General features: G+C 45.1%; 2 protein-coding genes across 2 annotated transcripts in view; one reads left to right on the top strand and one right to left on the bottom strand.

The window, feature by feature from the left end:
* vat1 (vesicle amine transport 1) overlaps positions 1 to 4,288 on the top strand; it is a 31,388-nt gene extending 27,100 nt beyond the window's left edge. Inside the window, exon 6 of the mRNA XM_034594583.1 lies at positions 121 to 4,288. Coding sequence (XP_034450474.1) covers positions 121 to 411 — 291 coding nt within the window. The 3' untranslated portion in view covers positions 412 to 4,288. The remainder of the gene's footprint in view (positions 1 to 120) is intronic.
* On the bottom strand, positions 2,146 to 15,469 carry si:busm1-163l24.3. The gene is made up of 6 exons (XM_034594560.1): positions 15,423 to 15,469; positions 11,477 to 11,660; positions 10,954 to 11,057; positions 7,726 to 10,386; positions 6,315 to 6,523; positions 2,146 to 6,210 (listed from the first exon to the last, which is right to left on the bottom strand). Exons 2-6 carry the CDS (start codon positions 11,658 to 11,660, stop codon positions 6,138 to 6,140), a joined length of 3,231 nt encoding a protein of 1,076 aa, XP_034450451.1. The 5' UTR covers positions 15,423 to 15,469; the 3' UTR covers positions 2,146 to 6,137.
* Positions 15,470 to 16,610: the final 1,141 nt, after the last annotated feature.

Consider the following 16,610-nt stretch of genomic DNA (forward strand, 5'->3'; position numbering starts at 1 on the left):
AACCTCCATAGATTATTCTTCTCAATGACAGGTGTATTTAAAATCCCTGCCCTCCTTTCACCTTTTCCTCTTTCGTCCCTCCTTACGTAACCGTCTTCCTTCTTTTCATCTCTCATCCAGGTGGGCGATGCCATGAGGAAGATGCAGGAGAGGAACAACATCGGCAAAGTCATCCTCAGCACGGAGCCAATGCCCGAGGAGGAGAAGAAGGAGGAGCCTAAGAAGGAGGACAAGAAAGAGGAAAAGAAGAAGGAAGAGAAGAAGAAGGACGACAAGAAGAAGGAGGAGCCCAAGAAAGAGGAGAAGAAGGACGACAAGAAGAAGGAGGAGCCCAAGAAGGAGGAGCCTAAGAAGGAGGAGGCCAAGAAGGAGGAAGAGAAGAAGGAGGAGGTCAAAAAGGAGGAGAAGTGAGAGGGAGGGATTGATAGTCAAGCAGACCAGCAGGGAGTTTGTGTCCTGGGAGCACGGGGAGTGGGATGGTGGGGTGGGGTGACGGATGGGGATGGGGTGGCAGGGGGGGAGGGTGGAGCATAAGCAAGAACGGGGAGGAGCTAGAGGGCTAGATTACAAAATTATCTCACCACTGTCAGTCTTATACATCTCTTCTGCTTCAGCCTCTCGAGTCCACACTGGCGGCGGTCACTCAGGCCTGGCTCCACCCACGGCCCCTCGCTTACCATTTTCTAACTAAACAAAAAAATGATCCGATCACTTTTCCCACCCTGAGTGCTCCGAACTTTTCCCCTTGCCTCACTCCTTGCGAGACCTGAAAGATTTTTCTTCTCCTATTCGGAACGACTGAGACAAGGGAGCCGTGGAGGACTGTGGGTAGGGTCCAGGCTTGGGGGAGCTAGTGGTGGTGGTGGAGGGGGGTTGTTTCCTTGACAACTGTGAATCCCCCCCTGCCGCTCGTGCTCCGACCCCACCCTCAACCTCCCCCCATGCCTCTCCGCACCTCGACTCCCACTGTGCTAAATTGTTCTGCTCTGACTTCCACCTGCCACCTCCTCTCGTCTCCCCCTCTCACCCACACCCTCACTGTGCTGAGTCCACACCTCACACTCACCTCCCACACCACCCCGCACCAACTCAGGGGCCGGACCCACAGGCAGGCGTAAAAAACACAGACGGACGGCCAGGCAAACGAAGAACCACGCCCACCCACACGTTGCTCTCTCTTTGCGTCCAACGCTCAAAGTTATGTCACTGAGAGTGAGTCAGAGATGCCTGTGATTGGCTCATGCACCCCACCTCCCCTGTAGATATTTGCATCATTGGTTTTTGATTATGATCTTCGACAATGGTGTTAACTCTGCAGGGCCTGACGTTTTTCTTTATGTGGCTTCATCAGCAGCGGGAAGGGGGGGGGGGGAAACGGCGCCATAACACATGCGTTCCAAACCCAATTTCTGTAGAGTTTATTTAGTGGCTGCAGAATATGAATTTCCCCTCATAATGAGCCTTTCTCTCCTTAGCTACAGATTTTTCTAGCTGACCAACTGTTGGCAAGAAGTGCGCAGTGCCAATTAAGGGAGAATTTGTTTCTGTTCAAACAAGCCACACACACACACACAAACATACACACTCTGAATGTGATGAAAGAGGCACTGTCACGCTGAGACAGGGAAGCGTCTGAAATGAGCAAGTTAAGAAGGTGAATACCAGCTCTTTTTCCTCGGGATCAGACTTTCTTTTTTTTTTTCTCCCCTGATCCTCCTCGAGGCACTGTGTGGCATTCTGCTCCTTTCACAGCGGCCGCTCGCCTGTCGATCAGCCTGACCTGAGAGAGAGGAGAATTCAATTCAAGCCGGCGTCCATACTTTGCCTCCCCTCCTTCTCTCTACTGCCCCGCTCTCTCTCTCTCTCTCTCTCTCTCTCTCTCTCTCTCTCTCTCTCTCTCTCTCTCTCTCTCCCTCCTCTTTCCATTTCCCTCTCTACGGTCGGCATAGCAACAGGCGTCAGGCTCGTCAGAGATGGCACTGTGGTCTGTTTCTCTGACTCCCTCTCCCTGTGTCTCTCGCTCCTGCCTCCCTCGCGCTGTTTGCCAACAGTCAGAGCCGGGGACCAGTTTTTCATCAGGTGTAAAATGTATTAATAATTCATGAGGCGGTGAAGCCCCTTCTTTTTTCTTTTTTTTTTGAAGATTGTGAGTATTGCACCACCAAACTGTGTGTAAAAGTCTAAATCTAGTATTGAAAATGTGTGCCATCAGCAGTATGCCAGCTAAAACTGCACATCGCTCCCTCTAATGGCCTGTATGAATTTTGGCTTTTGCCTGGCTGGTGTCATGTTAGAAGTTTAGGAGTAAGATCCTCTAGTGTTTCATCACAAGTCCGACTGGGTGGACTCCTAAATCTGTCCCGTAGGTGGATATCAACCCTTAAACCCGTAGGCATCTAACTACCTGCCTGCCTGCCTGTCTGCCTGTCAGTCCGTCTGTGAGCCCGGCCTCGGTGTTGAGACTCAGATGGTGACCAGTGACTTTGTAAAAAAAAACAATATGAAAATGTAAAAAAAAATTAAAAAAAAGACAGTAAAAAAGATGTTGTGTTAGCATGAGTGGCCTCCCTCATGTGCCGTGTGTGGTGTGCCATTGTGCGTGAAGATGTGTGTGTGTCCTCAGGTCGTTTGTCAGGTTTCAAAAGCACCCATCCTCCCCACCCACCCCCCCCTGCCACCGCCGCACCCCCACACTTCTCCGCTACAGTACTATGTAGCTCCGGCCCTGCCTCCCCTCTCTCTCTCTCTCTCTATCTCTCTCCCCGTCTGATAAGAGGCCTGTGTTGTGAGGACAGTTGGTATTAGTATTTTTGCACTCTGCTCGCTGATCTTAATGCACTTACGAGCATGGCAGTCCCACTCCAGTCCCACGCGGGCTTTGATTCTGCTCCAGGTCTGCAGCCCCTGCTTCCCATCATCCACCTCCCAGTGTTGTCTGCTGAAGCTCACTGAAAGCACTCACCTAAACTCACACGCATGTAGGAACACACACTGGTGTTGTACCGGTCCCCTCATTTCCAGCTTGCCAGTCCCTGTCCAGGCCAACTTCACCTGGGTGGCAGCTAAGAATCAAAGCGTCCATCCATCCTCGACTGGGGAAAGTAAAACGCGGAGCAGGGGCGGAGTCCAACTGGGCTGGAGTGTGACCACCACGCTGGTGTGGGGAGTGACTGTGTCCTGTCAGCCTCTGGTTAGTGTTCTGTTCTAATCTGCTGGGCTCCCTTTGTGAACCTGTGGACGGTGCTTCTGTTCCGAGTGCCATGTGAGAAACAAACGCTTCAGTAAGAAAAAAACAAAAAAAGGATGTTTTACTTAATATGTTATTTTTGATTGACCTTTATATTTTTTTGGTTTTGTTTATTTGTTTTATTATCCAAGGGTTTAAAGTTCAAAGCTCTCATACTCTCTTTTACCTGGCGACCCTGCGCTCCTTTTAAATGTGATGAAGTCTTTCTGTTGGTCTGAACCACGTGTGCCAAATTGTATGTATATTCCTCTGTCAATGCTTTCAATATTAACAGTGCATAAAAAGATATGGAGAAAAATCCTGTTTTTGGATGCGTTTCCGTCAACCGTGAAGAAACAAAATGAAAACACAAAAGAGTTGTCAGTGTGTCAGATTTGTATCCCAAATGCTCAATGGTGCTGACAGATTTTCTGCTGCAGTTTACAAAAGGTTTAACACAATTTGTAGCTTTTTGATGGATCGGAGTCCTGCTCAAGCGTAGGCCTGCACTGTGCCTCTCTCCTTGCACACAGCTTACCTCAATCCGAGGCGCCTCCCTCCATATTTATATCCCTTTTCACTGTGCTTTACCAGCTCTTGCATCACGTCGACCTCAACAGGTAGAGACGACTCCTGCGCGTTTACCCGCCGTAACATCCGTATCACAGTGAGAAGGAACTGGACAAGGTGCGTTTAAGCTTCAAAACTCCGCCGAATGACATAATAGATTCACAGACGTTGCAAAAATCCATCCAAAACCCAAATCTCCTTGGTATTTCTCTCTATGGATTTCTGTTTCTTTCAGTTTGTTTCCAAATGGCTTGTATGGCAAGTCGGGGAGCAGATGTTTTCACACAGCTGTGCAGGCACGCCAATTCTGTAACACAGCTGCGCAAAGTCCCACCTCGCCGGCTGATCGTAGCTCAGCCCCGGTTCGCCCCAGACGCAACATTTCCGCTTCACAGCCGATCTCAGTTCACTCAAGGATTATCAGAGCTGTTTTTCCCTGCGCAGTGTCCGCAGACTTCTTGGCCTGCACGACAGTGCGCTGGCAGCAGCCCGCCAAAAAATGCCCCTACATGTCCCCCCTCCCCCCCCTTGTATCTCCACTTCACAGCAGATAAAACGCCACTCTGACATCTGGAATTTGAAATTGCATGCGTTCATCAGCATGTGGAAAATAGATTATCGGGTTTTTTTCTCTCTCTTTCAACATTTTCCCCCCAGGTTCTTTTTGAGCTAAGATGCCTTTGAGATGAACTCAATCAGTGGGGCGGGTGTTTAATGTCAGGGCTTTGGGATCTGTTGGTTAAACTCAAGCCCACAACTCTCAACCGAGGCCCAGCTGCCCGAGAGCTTTTCCACCGTGGTGACGCTACGACGCACAGCATGTCTTCATGAAACGGTTTCCCAGTCATTCCAGACACTTATGCAAGAGCGACTCAGAGATGCGCGGGAGTAAAACAGTGTTTTAAAGTGATTTCAGAATTTTAGATTTGATATTACCAATTAGCACTCGTACTTTTAGGACTGAAAAATGCACTAAGACAATGAGTTTGGTATTTCGAATAGCTACTTTTCATTTCGTCTCGGCTTCACAGACACACCCACCCACCGTTCAGCTTTGAGGAGATTTCTTTTCTCTCTCTTTTATATGGTTTCTCAGGTCATTCAGAACTACAGACTTTGTGATGTACGAAACCACTTCGTTTTGCATTCAGCGACATCATTCTGTTTCACCGAGTTCACTGCACAAACTGTCACGCCGACTTTCCTTCACAGCGTCCATGTTTGATGTAAGCTTTAGCACTGCGAGTCGCAAAGGAGAGGCTCTGTCAGTGGGTCATTTCCAATCACGGAACCACTGCGTTCACTCATCCACACCGAGCACCCAAACAACCACATCCGCCTGCAGCTATTGTTTCCTTACAGTCATTTAGAAAGAGTTTTGCAATGCAGCAACTTGCAGAGATGCTAAGAAAAGTGCAACCTGGCTGGGCTTGTCATGTACAGTACTAGGATCCATGAAGATGAAGTGTACAGCTCGCCTTCTCTTTCCACTTTACTTTAGTCGTCACGTAGAAGCCCTTCTAGTCGTATCAAGTCGCCAACTGAAGCCAATCCACTGCCCCCTGTGCCGCCTTGACTCCCTGTCCTCACCTTTAGCACGGGCACTGTCACGGCCAGCTGGTACATTCATGACACACCTTTAACTATCTCTGGGAATGCTTCAGAAACTCACCCCACATCCCTCCCCTTCACTGGTAATTTTCTACAAGGCATACCCGACAGGTTGATTTCGAAGCTACTTCTCCGACTCTTTCCTCCCTTTGCATTGTCCCCCCCCCCACCCCGTGGTTGCAAACACTCTTTCTCTCGTCTCGACTTTGTTTTTTAAACCCTTTGAATTGATGCTGCTTCTGTGCTTGACTCTGGGTTTACTGCGTGGTGCCATGTTGTCCACATGGCCTCTAGAGCTTGTAACGCTTCAGTGTGTAATGTTACCATATGCCTTACATGTTTTCCAGGACTAATAAAAAAAGCATAACAAAAAAAAACTCAGGAGATGTGCTTTTTTATTTCTTTGCCCATTTTCAGGAAAAATAAAGGAAGCAAAGGAAAGTTTACAAAATCAAAACTTTACTCCACGATATTCTCTATATATCTTAATATTCATAAAGCCACACAGGACCGTACAAAATGAACATCAATACAATACTATGCACACTTTACAGTACAAAATCTATTTCTACAAAATGAGCTCTTCACTGAGAAAAAGTTCAGGAATGTTATTTTAATTCAAACTGTCTAATAAAAAAATGTAATGCACACATCATCAGACATTGTGTATAAAACCACATAAGAACATCTCCACTGCTGTTTTTTTGTATCATTCTTGTGATTTGGCTGGTTACTCTTCAATCCCATGAGAGGTCAAGACCTCAGACAAGCGAGTCAAGTAAGTGGAATCTGGGTAGCCTTTCCTGAGAGAGACAAAAAGAAGATTGTTCAGCTCTGATTCATGGACTCGTGTTTGTGACCTTTAACTCCACAGCTCTGTTTGCACATTCCCACCGGACTCACTCACCCTGATTTGCCTCCCTGTAGGCTGGTCTTGTGCGGGATGGAGTCCCAGGTGACCGTGGCCCCTGTCTCTGTGCCCGTCACCATGAAGGTGAGTCCCTGCCTGAAGGCCTTCTCCAGCAGGGGCAGCAGCTTCCTCGACTTCGTGCAGTCAGGAAGGAAGGCTTCAAACAGGCCTCCTTGAAACGGGTTTCCTGGAAATGGGTGATCACTCTGAAAGGACACAAAGCAAAAAACACAGTCATTAACAAAGCCTCTAAATACTACCATGCATAAGCCATATTATTAGAGCTCAATGTGATAGTGTCACCCAGTCTGTTGATGATATTTGACCATAAACAAGTGTTGCCTGGTGCAGATCACAGCGGACCAAGAAACACCCAGGGGACGGAAACTGTAATAATGATTTCTGCCACGCAAACAAAAACAAAATCTCCACTTCCTATGCAGCACTACAATGTTATTTCCTGTACAACAGAAAAGAATCAGCCTCCCTGAAGGGTGTTAGTTTGATGCTTTTTCACATCCTGTAAGAGTCTAAATATAAAACAAGTTACCGCTCTATCTATATTCAAAATGAGGAAGCCTTCACAACTATTTTTTATTTGCCTGTAATAAAGATATAAGCAAAGGATGTTACTTGTACTACTGCTAGAGATACTGCACATTTAAATGTGTTTTTTGAGCAATAAACTAAATTAAATTACTGTTTGTTTATTACCAAATGTATAAAATAAATCTACATCTATGGGTTTAACATGGCTCATAACTCCTTCTAATGTTTCAAGCCGTCTTGGAACTTTCAGGGCAAATGCTTATGCAGTGTCAACTATTTGGGACGTCTCTCTACGTCAGGAGATTTATGTACATGAAAAAGTTCAGACGCTTTAATCAAAGATTGGGTGCTGCCCCCCCCCCCCCGCCACCAGTGACTGCTCGAGAGTGGGAATCTGGAAAGCCCCGTTCATTTTATAAATCTATGCTGCAACTAAACCCCAAAACCACCACATCATCTACCATTTAAGAGACGTCCCCCATATTCTCCTGCCCCTCCATGTCCTCAGACATGGCGGCTTCAGCCCTATGCTTCAGCCCCGGCTGTCTCACACACACAATTTGATCGACTGGCTGAAAAAGCTGCCTGCATCAACAGTTCAAACAACCGTGTTCTTCACCTACAGAGAATCCCTCTACTTCAATACGACTTTCTGTAGCCAGAGTATGTGTGCTGCTCCTGGAGTTGTCGCTTATAGCTACACAACAAAGATAACTCGGCTAATTGGTATTACCTATGTGTGTGTGTTTAAGATGTCTGTGTGTGAGGGAAGGGCAGAGAGACGGAGGGGGTTTCTGTGAAAGGCATCTATTAGATACAGCTGTTCTCAGTGACAGAGTGTTCAGAGTTTGGCACTCACCCCTTGGATACCATCAGGAATGTAGTAAGTGATCTTGATAGAAGGGTCCTTGCTGTGACCAGTTAAACTGAACTGCAGCTTAGAGAGGCTCATTTTGCCCTGGATGCCCGGAGGTGTCGGATCCGCCGCATAACAAACTCTGCAGTGGACGTGCACTGAGTCCAGACATTTTGAGCACATAGTGGCCCCACACTTTGTCCTCGTCACTGACGTCCCACTGTCCCCACACACACAGGTGTAACCCTGTTCTCCCAGGCCCGCCCTGGTCTCCCCCGGGTTGTCCTGGATCTCGACTTTTCGTTGTTGCACGTCATCTTTTTGGTTGAGGGGCAAGGTTCTCTCCTTGTTATGAAGGCCCATGGCTTTATCAGTGCGGGCTGTTGCTGACCCGACACCATTCACATGTCTCATACTTCCTGCAGTAGCATTGTTGGTTAGTGCGTTGTCCTTCTGTCCGTCCATCTCTGCTGTACCAGTCATTTTCACTTTCTCCTTAATGACAGGGTTTTTCCAAACAAATGTTGGATTCTCACGTCCATTCAAAAGCTCTTTCTCATTGATATCACTATTATGGTTTGTTCCCGTTTCCTGGCCTCCATCAGGGCCTGTTTGGCTTTCTAGCATCACCTGAGAATTGCTTTCAAAAGAATATCGCTCCTCATTCGTTTGTAAAGGAGTATCCGGATTCCAGTAGGAGGTGGAGGGGACAGAGAAGTCCTGTTGTTTGGGTGTTTGGGCCACATCTCCAGAAAACACCTCCTGCAGTGTAGCCCTGACCTGAGAACACAGCTGCTTTGGGCCTAGAAGGCTCAAGCTATTCTTCCGAACCTTGATACTGACCTTCTTGTAGCGGCTCCGCACCTCAGCACAACACACCTGTAGAGTTTCATCTGCAGGATCAGAGACGCCCAGCTCTGACAGAGGCAGCTCCTGCACAGAGAAGTCCACACTCACCGACTCAACCAGCTTCTGTAAACCCAGCTGGCATGAACTCACTCTGGACTGGTTTGCCCCTCTTATGGTGACGGTTATCGTACTACTTCCTTCCAGGGAATTTTCTTTAATCTTGACGTCAGAAGTCAGGTCGTCCATTCGGGTGCTGTAGGCTTCTTTTATGTGCACCCACTTCACCGTGGAAACCTTAACCTCTGCCTTGTAGACTTCCTTCTTGTCCCTCCCTTCAGTTTGGCCACTGAAGCTAGAGGACCTGCCCCTTGGTCTGACTGCGGACTTACTGGCGTGCTTCACCGTGGATCCAGACTCTGCAGGTGGAGGTGCAGTACTTCCTGACAAACTGGACTGAGCAGTGCTGAGGGGGGATGTTACACTTTTGGACCAAGTGTCCATTAAATTTGTGTTCAAGGAGATTTTATTCTGCATAGAGGCATATGAATCTCCACTTCTAAATAAGATGTCTCCTCCTGTGATTTGGGGTACTGCTGTGGAGAGTCTTCCTCCAGGAATCCCCGCTGTTTCAGAGAAGATGTCGTGGCCTAAAATGGGCCCTGTGACTGTTTGTCTACCCAGAGATGAGAGTCCTCTGATGGTGAAGTCAGTTGGTCGATCGCTTAAGGCGGCCAGCCCTGATTCCCGAAACCGAGCTGCTAGTTTGTACCTTCTGGTTCCTTCAGCTCTCCTCTCATCCTCGTCTGACCTCTCCAGCCCGTCGTTCAAACACCCTTCAGCGGAGGATATGGTGGTGGCTCCCACCTTATCTTCAGGAGCAAATGAACTTGAATCATAAGAGGTATGTCTAAGGAGACTGGCTACATCATCTTTTTTAGCATTCACTTTGTCGTGGTCCAGGAGAAGGAGCTGCTTCGCTTCAGATATGTCACTGCTGCTCCCGATGATGAAAATATTTCTGTCATCCTCGTTCAGGAGAAGCTTTGGAAGTCTGATCTTTAAGCTTTCTATCGCCTTTTGCAGTCCTCCCGTGGGGGACAGGACACACTTAGGGAGCGTAGCCCGACGGATCTTGGTCTCATTCTCCTGGTAAAGTCGACTTAATGCCTTTTGTGCCAACGCCAGGCGCTCCTGCTCTTGACCATCCTCCCTCACTTCTGCTGTAACCTGTAGAAACAGTGTAGTCAACCCCTGGTTTGTCATATCCACCACCTCAACGCCATACAGGCTGAGGATGTGCTGGTACTCTGTCCAGCAGTGCTTCTGCAGATACTGGAACATGTCTGCATCCAAGATCAGTGAGAAGTCCTCCTCTGCTGCAGTCGGATTCCCAGAATGCCACAGACCTGCACCCTCGGCCTGGCCGCTATCTTCCCCGCTATAACCACTAGGCATCAGGTCTCTGAGAGAGCTTGATTGTCTCGCTGTCTCGCTTTGTGCTCTTTGCCTGTTGGGTTTCCTGCTGTGATTTTCTGACCCCTGATTATGAGACGTCCTTGTGGGCTGAGCAGACTCCGTGGAGCAAGTCGGATCTGGCTGACCTGAGTCCCTGTGTGGTGATTGTGGGCCTCCAGGATGCCCAAGTATTTGATCCAAAGCAGCCTGGACTTTGGAGTAAGCGCCACGCAATGTGCAGAATTCTTCTGCGTCATAGTATATCTCGACATCAGCGTGGCTCTTGCGGAGGTTTTTCAGTGCCGGTATTCCCCCAGGAAGCTGGCTGCAGTTGACAGTTGCTGATAAACCTATAATGACCTATGATCACAAAGGAAGACAGACAACAAGCATTCATGGATTATCCTCAGTATACAGAATTGAAAATATACATTTACCAACATTCTAGTTAAAACGTACAATATGTAACTTCGGTCGCTTGGCGTCTCTTAATCAAAACAATCACAAAAGACCTTGTTTGATTATGAGGTGAAGTAGCATGGGACCATTGAAGTTGTGATGGAACTGTACCTGAGGCGACTAAGGCGCACATCATCTTCATGGATGAGTTAATGTATAAAAGTTTTATTCACAATAAACGGAGGTCAATCATCATGATACGTTACTAGTGACTAATACGAACAGCCCTGGAAGTTCTAGCAGAGATGGGAAAAGCCACGGGTCAAGTGGATATGACGCAATTAAAAGGTGAACAAAATTAAACATCCCTTGAATATGTATATATATATATAAATATAAATATAAATATATATGGGAATTTCTCTGGGTTTGAACATTGTTGGAAGCATTTTGGATAATGTACGTACACAGGTCAACAAAATAAATGACATAATGAAGAATTGTTATATATTCTATCTTTACACATACCTTGTCTGGCTCCAGGCCTTCGTGATGCTCAATTGCAGTGAGTTTATACATCTTCCCATCCACTTCCAGAACGTGCCGGCTGTGTTGAACCACTCTGCGTGCCACTGTGTGAGAGGGGTCACCAGAGGGAAATCAATCTCAGTCTGTGAAGCATCCTGACTAAGCGCTTTAACCATTGGCCACTCCATTGACCATTGCCAACATTCCAGCTCAGTGTAAATCACTGGTGACAGCCAACACAGTGCAATCCCTGACTATTGCTGCTGCTTTGGAAATGGTTGCAACTTTCTTTTGGAGTCTGTAAATTGAAAGTTAATGGAGCGTTTTATGCTGCACCTTGAGACCTGTGTGTTTATGTACTTTCAGACCAGTCAATTCAGTTCAATTCAAATGGGCTTCATTGGCATATGAGAAAAAGACATTTACGCTGCTGAAGCGAGATTGAATTGAAAACGACACCCACCCACACACTTACACACACACTTCATATGCACAAACATGCACAGGACCTGACCCCACTGACCTTCACTGTCCTGGAAGGTGATGAGGGCAGAGGCAGGTGTTGCCTTGACAATGGTAACAAAGTCTACTTCCCCTCCCCCGTTCTTGGCCCTCAGGAAGTGGATTAATAGCTTGTCTGTCAGTCTGTCACCGTTAATGTCTGTGGGCAGACCGCTCACCCTCACCATCCGGCCCTGCTTCGCCATCTGCTGGTAGGAACACAACCACTGTTTTCTGTGAGGGAGAAGCTCTCTGCAAGGAAGCAACACACCCACACACCCACACACACACACACACACACACACACACACACACACACACACACACACACACACACACACACACACACACACAAAACAGGAATGGTGAGTGTAAACATCAACATGACAAAATGATAAAAATGACAAAGCACAATGCTGCTTAGAGAAGCTGTAAATGTTAATGGCAGGCAGACATGTAAGACCCCACCCTTGCAAATAGGAAGGAATACATACTTGATAATGTGACACCCTCTACTGGGGGTTTCTCTGTCACTACATCAGCATGAAATTTCCATTCCAGCTGCCAACAACAATAGAAAAAAAATTGACATTCTGAGCGAATAATTCTCCAACTCAAATTTTATGAATGTGTCTCCTCCAGTTCATCTGACGCTGATTTTATAAAGCATTAGCAGGAGAAGACAATGTCAAGCTCTGGAGGCTGATATTTGACATTAATGCTCCAACAGCAGATATTTGTTCTGGGTTGTAGAAAAAAAACGCAAGAAACTGACTCCTTTCAATACACAGTTACAAGATGCTTTACAAGTTAAAAATTGAAAAATTGAAAGCAAACAATAGGAAACAATTAGAAGCAATTTGAAGATCACAACACATTGCAGCGCAGATTGAGAAATAGAAAAAGTTACAGATGAGAAACAAGTAAAAACAAGATCAAATAAAACCTTATAAAGGAACAAAGAGTGGGAGCCCTGACAGAAAAGGCCCAGTCTCCTCTAGACCGCATCGGGGACTATGGACTGGTGAGCAGGGCCTTCACTGTGGACCTCAGGTAGCAATCGGGCACATGTGGTGTCAAAAAATCCAAAATGCACGCAGGTGCAAGTTTAGAATCAGTGATAAATTCTTAAATTCACTTCTAAAATTAAGATAGAGGGGATAGAGAATCCAGGTGCATTATGGTGCAGGTATTGACTGTGTCAGGGCCAATCTTGATTACCTTGGACTTGTCAGTATTTAGCTGCGAGACATTTTTGAGCCATCCAGCATTAATATCCAGGATACAGTCACTGAGAACACTAATTATAATATAACATCCTCTTTTAGTGCAAATGCAGCTTACAACTAATATGTGTGTGGTAGGGCGGGGCAATAAAACAATATCAATAATTAACGTAATTACACAAACAATTCATCTTCCATTAGTACCTTCAATAACTTCAATTTATTGCTTCATGTACTTATTTATATGTGTTTGTGATTGTGATTATATGTGATTGTATCTTGTGTTCAATAATTCTTCTAGTATTTTGTATATTTCAGAAAAGGTGTGCTTGATGTCTGAGTTATAATATTGTATCAAACATTTTATTAACCCTTTGATACACAACATGGGTCAAAAGTGACCCGGTTCAGTTTTTATTTTCTATATCTTTGCAGTGAATGAATTTCATCATTCAGTATTTCAGGTATTCCCCAATTAACTTGTTTTTGATCATTACTAATCCTTATTTAAATTTGTCCTTTGTTACTTTGTAAAAAAATGTACATTTTGTAATTCTTCATCACTTTTACACACATGGGTCAAAAAATGAGCAATACAGTATGTATTCACTACGGAACCCCTACCATTCATTTCACTAGGCGGCTTTTGCACATCTGATGCATGTTAGTCTTATTTTACAATACATTACTATTGAGAAAGAGAAATATGTACAATACTAACTAGCTGTTAGCTAGCTAGCTTCTTTTCTGGCTATCTAACCATTGCTAGATCAACTAAATAAAACTCAAAATATAACAGTGTATACTTAATAAACTGATTGATGTGCATTTCAAAATATGCTTTTGATTTTCTTTATCCAGACTGTTAGTATGGCTGGTCGCAATCATTTAAGACTTACAGTTGACGTGTTCATAAAGATGCTGCATGAAGAACAGAATGAGGCAAATGAGGAGGCAATTCTTGGTCTTGTATCCGAGTCTGAAATCTCTGATGCTGAGGACCTAGACTATGTTCCACAGGATCAAGCTGTTGTGGGTGTGTCTTGGAATCCAGCTCTCCTAAATGAGGATGGTTCCTTTGATGAGTTATCAAAGGAGCCTTTTCTTAAAGTAAGAAGGAAGAATACGCTATAAAAGAATATAGCAAAGAAACACCCAGCTATGCATGAAATAACACAATGAATACGGGTCATTTTTGACCCATTAGAATTAATTAAAGGGGACATAGCATGCCCATTTTACCACAAGTTGATATGGTTCCTTGTGGTCTTAATGAAATGTCTGTAACATACTTTGGTCAAAATACCACAAGGATCATTTCAAACAGCACCCTTTTTACCCTGTCTAAAACAGCCCTCCACAGAGTGACCTGTTTTGAGTGCCTGTTCCTTTAAATGCTAGTGAGCCAGCTCCCCCCTCCCCCCTCTCCCCCCATGATTTTAAAAGATATAAATTACATATTTTATATGATATAAATTATCAAATATGCATCCCATACTTTGTATTCCCCTTCTGTTGTCCTGGAGTTTTAATTTTCCCAATCACATAATTAAATGTCCCCCTCTGCCCATCCACTACAAGCACACAAGCAGACAGACAGAGAGAGAAAGAGAGGGGTGGGGGGGGGGGGGGCTATGAAGACCATCATTTACCCCCGAACCCCGACATTCAACGGGTACAACAACAAGCGGAGAAAGCAGAATCGCGGGCTGACCAGCGCGGAGAAATGCGCGTCCCGTGTGAACAGCCAGGCGGCTGCGCGCTTGAGAACGGCACGGCGCTGCGCGGCGCTTCCGTGTCCGCGTCCGGTGTAAACCCGGCGTACCGAGTGGGGGGGGGGGGGGGGGCGGCGGGGGGGGGGGGGCCAAGGCCATGTAGGGAGACTTCCAGTGTATTGTGACGACACAGTACACAGGAAGCTCATTCCAGTCACTCAAGCATGACGTTTCTGACTTAGAGGAACCATAAGAAAACGCGCGAGTGTTTTTTTTCCAGAGTTTTTGGGTTGGTAGACATGCCAGATACCCACATTAACGTGTAGAAGCACTAAAAAAGTGGAATTTTCGTGATATGTCCCCTTTAAAGAATTAGAAGGGGTTTGCATAGCTTGTGCATCAAAGGGTTAAGGGGTGCTGGTTATGGCTTTACTCTCTTTTTCTGATTAAATATTTATCATGCTCTGCCCATAGAGAAGAGTTTAAAACCACAACCTTCACTCGGGAGCAAAAATCAACAATTTCCTATTCTTGCATTGTTTGGCCATGTTGTGCAGCCCTGGTTAAATGCGTAAATTGTGCGTAAATAGTACGTAATGTGCGCAGATTGTGCCAGGTGATAAAGTTAACGCCCCTTCCTCCTCCTTCCCACCTTCAGTTTACTGTCGGTCATCTTCATACCAACGACTATAGAGTAAACTCCCCCCACAGCTGCATCTGTTGTGATTGTCTGTTTTTATTTAAGACCATCAAAACTTATTTGTAACTCTGGCGCTTTAATCACTAATTTTCTATTCAGCCAAACATGCGAGATATGCGACAAATGTTAAATGCTAACTTCTGCAGGCTGTCATAGAAACACCACAGAGAAAGCAACAATGCACTCAGAGCTGAAAGTCACGGAAGTGGGGGGAAAAAATCACACATCAGCTCATCTGTCGATCTAGCTACACGATCTCCGTGTGTCTGCACCCGACCCTGTAACAATCGATCACAAACATCTGTCAGATTGTTTATCTATACTGACCTTACAGATGTTTTTCGCGGGCGGTTTCTCTCTATCCCTCACAGACCGTCACACTTTACACACCACTGGAGGAAAGTGAAACTACAGCCTGTGCTGTGATTCTTTGTGTCACCGCGAGGGGGAGACCGATTGCTGTTTGTTCTATTTCGTGTTCAAGCACTGAACTCCGCTTGATGATTTCCACTTTACTTTTATACTTTATAACTCCTTCAGAGGAAGATATTTATTATACTTTTACTCCGCTAAATTTGTATTTGACTGATTTAGTTACACATTCTTTATTTCAAATAATAGAAATGTAATAATAATGTTGTATTCATGTAATAAAAGTCTGTCAAGTTGTATTCTATTGCAAAGTGTTGTATTCTATTATGTTTTGGTGTATTTTATAACAATTTATGATATCATACTGAATATACAAAAGTAAAGGCAGGTAACATTGTTTCACATTGGATGGTTACAATATTAAAGCTGATAATGATGATTTTTACTTGTGGAACAAGGCTGTTGAGCTCCAGTTACGGCAGATCACCACAGTAAAGGGTAGGCATGGATGTATTATAAGATAAGGTCTTATAATACAGTGAAAGGTAGGCATGGATGTATGATAAGCTAAGGTCTTATATAATACAATTTACAATAGATAGGGTTATATATATATATATCCATGAGTGTAGGCCACAGGTTTTTCAGTGGCTCCAGTGAATGGAAGTGACAAATATTACTTTTTACTTCAGTCAAGATGAGCCTATCTTGTTATGCCATATTTGCTCAATTGTGGAGTGTTTAGGGGGTGAAATAAAAAATATGGTCGCAGAGGCATCCACGCAATGAGCAAAAATAATAGTTAAGTAATCTAAGGTGGAACGAGGAGACTTTGTCAGAGGGGAGGCCTCCAGTCTGAGACTTTACAAGGCTTGGTGTCAGCTGATCATTATTATACTCAATGCTCATACAGTCACAATTTAACACTCCCTTTCACATTATCTAGAAAAATTACTCCATATGAATACACTATCCCTAATTATGAATGATCGCTGATTTTGATCAAGTAAATAAGCAATGAGCACTTCTTAGTATGTATATTATTAGTGTAGGTACATAGTGACATTGTATGTATAAAAGACCTGAGAACTTCTTCTACCATTGGCTACAGTACCGAAATTACCTACAGAGAGTCGAAGATCT

This window comes from Hippoglossus hippoglossus, chromosome 8 (genome assembly GCF_009819705.1).
Source record: "Hippoglossus hippoglossus isolate fHipHip1 chromosome 8, fHipHip1.pri, whole genome shotgun sequence".
NCBI classification, from domain to species: Eukaryota; Metazoa; Chordata; class Actinopteri; order Pleuronectiformes; family Pleuronectidae; genus Hippoglossus; species Hippoglossus hippoglossus.

Excerpts from the sequence above, each read along its gene's own strand:
- si:busm1-163l24.3 (XM_034594560.1), bottom strand. The coding sequence starts at position 11,660 with ATGGCGAAGCAGGGCCGGATGGTGAGGGTGAGCGGTCTGCCCACAGAC. Across the intron at positions 10,387-10,953 it reads AAGGCCTGGAGCCAGACAAG|GTCATTATAGGTTTATCAGC; the intron begins GTATGTGTAAAG and ends TTGTGATCATAG. Across the intron at positions 6,211-6,314 it reads CTACAGGGAGGCAAATCAGG|GAAAGGCTACCCAGATTCCA; the intron begins GTGAGTGAGTCC and ends TGTCTCTCTCAG.